The sequence below is a fragment of the Myotis lucifugus genome, unplaced genomic scaffold (genome assembly GCF_000147115.1).
Source record: "Myotis lucifugus unplaced genomic scaffold, Myoluc2.0 scaffold_986, whole genome shotgun sequence".
Classification (NCBI taxonomy): Eukaryota; Metazoa; Chordata; class Mammalia; order Chiroptera; family Vespertilionidae; genus Myotis; species Myotis lucifugus.
In genome coordinates, this window is record NW_005872034.1 from 104,836 (window position 1) to 109,259 (window position 4,424).

At 56.1% G+C, this 4,424-nt stretch overlaps 1 protein-coding gene across 1 annotated transcript in view; it reads left to right on the forward strand.

Annotated features, from left to right (window-relative positions):
• TAP2 (transporter 2, ATP binding cassette subfamily B member) overlaps positions 1-1,997 on the forward strand; it is a 9,463-nt gene extending 7,466 nt beyond the window's left edge. Inside the window, exons 8-11 of the mRNA XM_023747799.1 lie at positions 142-309; positions 431-590; positions 859-995; positions 1,267-1,997. Of these exons, the coding sequence (XP_023603567.1) occupies positions 142-309; positions 431-590; positions 859-995; positions 1,267-1,488 (687 nt within the window). The 3' untranslated portion in view covers positions 1,489-1,997. The remainder of the gene's footprint in view (positions 1-141; positions 310-430; positions 591-858; positions 996-1,266) is intronic.
• The last annotated feature ends 2,427 nt before the right edge of the window (positions 1,998-4,424 follow it).

Sequence of the window (4,424 nt, forward strand, 5' to 3'; positions counted from 1 at the left end):
ACGGCGCCCTGCGGCTGCCGGGCGTGACCAGGCCTCGGAGCTGGATCCGCTGCTGCGGAGGGCCGGCCTCGCTCTGGTGGAAAGAAGGGCCCGCGGGGAGGGAGGAGAGGCGCCTTAGTCTCCTGCTCTCCCAGGGGCTGACGTTTCACGCTGCGCCCGGGCCAGATGACGGCGCTGGTGGGGCCCAATGGCTCTGGGAAGAGCACCGTGGCGGCCCTGCTGCAGAACCTGTACCAGCCCACGGCCGGGACGCTGCTGCTGGACGGGAAGCCCCTCGCCCAGTACGAGCACCGCTACCTGCACCGGCAGGTGTGTGGGAGGAAGGGCAGGAGCCGGAGGGGGGCAGGTGCAGAGGGCACGGGGTCATGGGGGCACTCGGGGGGGGGGCGAGGACCCCGGAGGCGCCACCTCCCCCGCTCCCTCCGCGCAGGTGGCTGTGGTCGGGCAGGAGCCGGTGCTGTTCTCGGGCTCCGTGAGGGACAACATCGCGTACGGGCTGCAGCGCTGCAGCGAGGAGGAGGTGATGGCGGCTGCCCGGGCGGCCCAGGCGGACGAATTCATAAAGGAAATGGCGCACGGACTACATACAGGTACCTCCGCCCGGACAAACGGGAGCTTACTTTTGGGTGAGGGCGGTGCCCTTGTAACTCCACGGTCTCTGCTCCCTCGCCCTCCCCCGGGCCCCTACTGCCCCTCCCAGCACCAGGCGCTCCGGGGCAGCCCAGCGGGTGCCACCCCACCCCGCCCTTACCCAGGGCTCCTCGCCTGCCAAGGAAACACCAGCTGTGCCCGGTCCCTGCTTGTGGGAGGGGGTCGTGGCCACTTGTAGGTGAAGACGGGTGTTTCGTGGCCTCTCAGACGTAGGGGAGAAGGGGAACCTGCTGGCCGTGGGGCAGAAACAGCGTCTGGCCATTGCCCGGGCCCTCGTGCGGGACCCTCGCGTGCTCATCCTGGACGAGGCCACCAGCGCCCTGGACGTGCAGTGCGAACAGGCGGTGAGTGCGGGGAGGCGGGCCTGGCGGGGCAGGGGCCCCAGTGGACGGAGCACCTGTGTCTTCTTGTGTGTGTGTGTGGGGGGGGGAGGGCAGGAGAGGCTGGAGCATGTGGTGCTGGGGGCAGTCCCGTCCTGCGGCCTGTGGCTGAGAAGGGCAATGCAGACCTTTGTGGGCCCTTTCCTGCTTCCTGGGTTTCTCGCCGTCTGTACCCTAAACCGGAGGGGCGGGCCGGGGGTGTGGCGCCCGTCCTGAGGCTGTGTGACCCCTGCAGCTGCAGGACTGGCGCTGCCGCAGGGACCGCACGGTGCTGGTGATCGCTCACAGGCTGCAGACGGTGCAGCGCGCCGACCAGGTGCTGGTGCTGCGGCAGGGGCAGCTGCTGGAGCGCGAGCAGCTCCGGGCCGGCCAGGACCTCTATTCCCGCCTGGCGCAGCAGCTGGAGGGCTGGGAGGGCTTGGAGGGCGTGGAGGGCTTGGAGGATTTGGAGGACTGAGGCCCGGCACTGGCCCCCCATGGCCGCCTTCGGAGGAGCAGCGCGCTCTGAGCCTCCTGGGCTGCACCTCCCGGCGGCCTCGGTGGCTTCGTGATGCAGGTTTGGACCACGCGTGCCTTTGTTTGCTGAGCGGGCTGCTGTCTGTGCCCAGCGACCTTATTTCCGCGAAGAGCAGCGCAGTGCCTGGTGCTGAGCCGTGTACTGTGCAGAATAAATGTATTTTAAAATACTTTTCTTGTGCTGTAAGCAGCACACACTCACATGGAGAAGTAGGTCTGACCTCTGTTTCCCTTCCCAGAGGTGACCACAGCTACTTTTTTGCCGGCTATCCTGCTGGTCTTTTATCTGCTCTTTGAGAGCTACAGTAGCCAAATGGACATAGATTTTCACGAGGTTGCCCCTCTGTATCCTTCCCCATTCCCACCAGCGTCTGATGTTTTGGGAGCCAGGGTAGGGAGGGGCAGAGCTCAGTTCCATAATTAACAATGTTAATAAAAAATTGATGATAACTGCTGTTTATAGTGTTTAATGTGAATAGGAACTGTGCTAGGTGCTTTTCATGTGTTATCATTTTGAGTCCTTATTCTCAGTCCTATGAGGTTGGCTATTATTATCCCCATTTTATGGATGAGGAAACCGAGTCTCAAAGAGATTAAATAACTTCCCGAAGCTTACACAGTGGAGCCGGACTTTGAATCCAGGCCCGACTCTAGAGCCCACACTAGGCCATGTGTCCTAATAAGCTCTTATCTACTACTTGGCACAGGGCTCGAGTCATTGTAGACAAAACTAAATGTCTGTTGGGTAAGTGAACAAATCTGTTTCCACTGTCCTCATTCTCAGTCCTCCCTACAGGGACCAACCAATGAAATGCAAAGCTGCACCCATTTCTGGTTACTGGGAGGGGCTACCTGTGAAGGCTCCTATTCTAGGAAGCAGAAGCTTTCACATTCCCAGAAACAGCAGGTACTTTCCAGCGCTGGCGGGGAGCTGGCCAGGCTTCTGCTGGGGATTCTGTTCTGCCTGGAAACTAGGCAGCGGGTGGGAAGAACCCTGGCTGCCCGCCCGCAGCGCCACAGCTCCGGCTCTTGAACGTCGTGAGGGTGAAACATGGCTTTGGAGAGACGCAGGCCAGCCGGATTCCCTCCCCCGCCCGCCAAAGGTCCTTCCTGCCTTTATTCAATGGGAATTATAATTCCTGGACCTCCCTACCTGTGGAAACCAGCCCTCATGAAGAAGACGATCTGTTAAAATTCTGTGGTATCCTCAGTACAACTGCACCCACAGACCCATAATACTGTAAACCCAGGAAGGAAAGTGGCCTGACCCCACAGCTCAGCAGCGATAGAGCCGGGAGGAAAAGTCGGCGCCGATGGCAGTGCAGGAAGCTGCAGTGGACCATAGGGTCTTAAGATGTCCCCCAATTTATCTCAGGACAAACTCCCAGGTACACCTATGTCCGGGACACAGAAGAATGTTCCCTGACAGTCAAGGCAGTCGGTCTTGATAGACAAACCCTACCGGTGTGGTCTGTTTAGCAACCACAGGGAGTGTTGCTTGCCCCAGAGTTCTAGTTCTCTTCACTCACCCCGCCTGCCCCCAACACCATGTGATTTCCCTTCTTGTCTCTGACCTTCAGTATCTTTCCCACTCAGTCATGTTTCACTCGTTACAAAGGAAGATATGAAAGGAAAGGCGGAACCTTAGGAGCCCAGAACAGCCTCTACCTCCGCCCTGTTCAGCATTGAACTTCAAGTCCCTTGTGCCCCAGCCCAGCTGAGCGGTGAATGCAGAGGAGAAGCGTGGAGTTGTGAGATGTGAGGGAAAGGACTAGGGAATAAGGAAAACAAACATCTCCCCTGTTTTGGGTGTTCAGCAAGTGAAACGAGCACCCCTTTATTTGAGTCTGATGCCATCTAGTGGTTCTAGGAGTTTTCAACAGTTTTATGGACTCATGAATTATAATAATTCAATAACAATAACAATCATTTATCGAGTCCTTCCTGTATGCTACTGCTGTGCTGTGCCTGATATATATTCTTAGTTTATCTTCAAGGTAATTCTAGATGGCAGGTATTGCTACCCCCAAATCCAGGAGACTTAGACACATGTACTGACTTCCCGGGGCCACAGAGCTAGGAAGAGGTGGACTCTGCCAGCTTTACAACAAACTCGACAAGAGCTGTTGCCTATACTTCCTGCATCCACTTACCCTCCCACTATTCTTTCTTTTAAAAGATACAATGTATTTGAATAGGCAATTTGTTGATGCGGTTTAAATTCAAAAGGCACAAAACGGTTCACAGAGGAAAGCCCCACTCCCATTCCTCCCCACGGTTTGCCAATACGCCAGTCGCCATCCCTGCTTGGAGCTCTATGCTTATCCTTACAGAGAAATTTAATGTTCACTTAAGCATATATGTGTCTTGCTCCCTAGTTTTACCAATAACAACTCCCTAAATTCCATGTTCTTTTAAACATTAGAAGCACAAGGTGGGCCAAAAGTAGGTTTACAGTTGTGAGTACACAAAACACAAAGTATTTTTGTATGATTATTTATTAACTAGAGGCCCAGTGCATGGATTTGTGCACTGGTGGGGTCCCTTGGCCTGACCTGTGCCCTCTCACAATCTGGGGACCCCTCGGGGGATGTCAGACTGCCGGTTTTGGCCTGATCCCCGCAGGTCAGGCTGAGGGACCCCACCAGTGCACAGATTTTGTGCACAGGGCCTCTAGTATGCATATAAGATCTTTGGTTAATCTCTTCCCGCCCTCCCTTCTTCCCACTCTCCTCTGAGATTTATCAGTCTGTTCCATGTTTCCATGCCTGTGCACTGAGCATCTGCCCCCCTGGTGGTCAGTGTGCATCATAGCTACCAGTCAAATGGTCACTTAGGCATATATATATGCCTAGTAGGCCCGATGCACAAAATTCG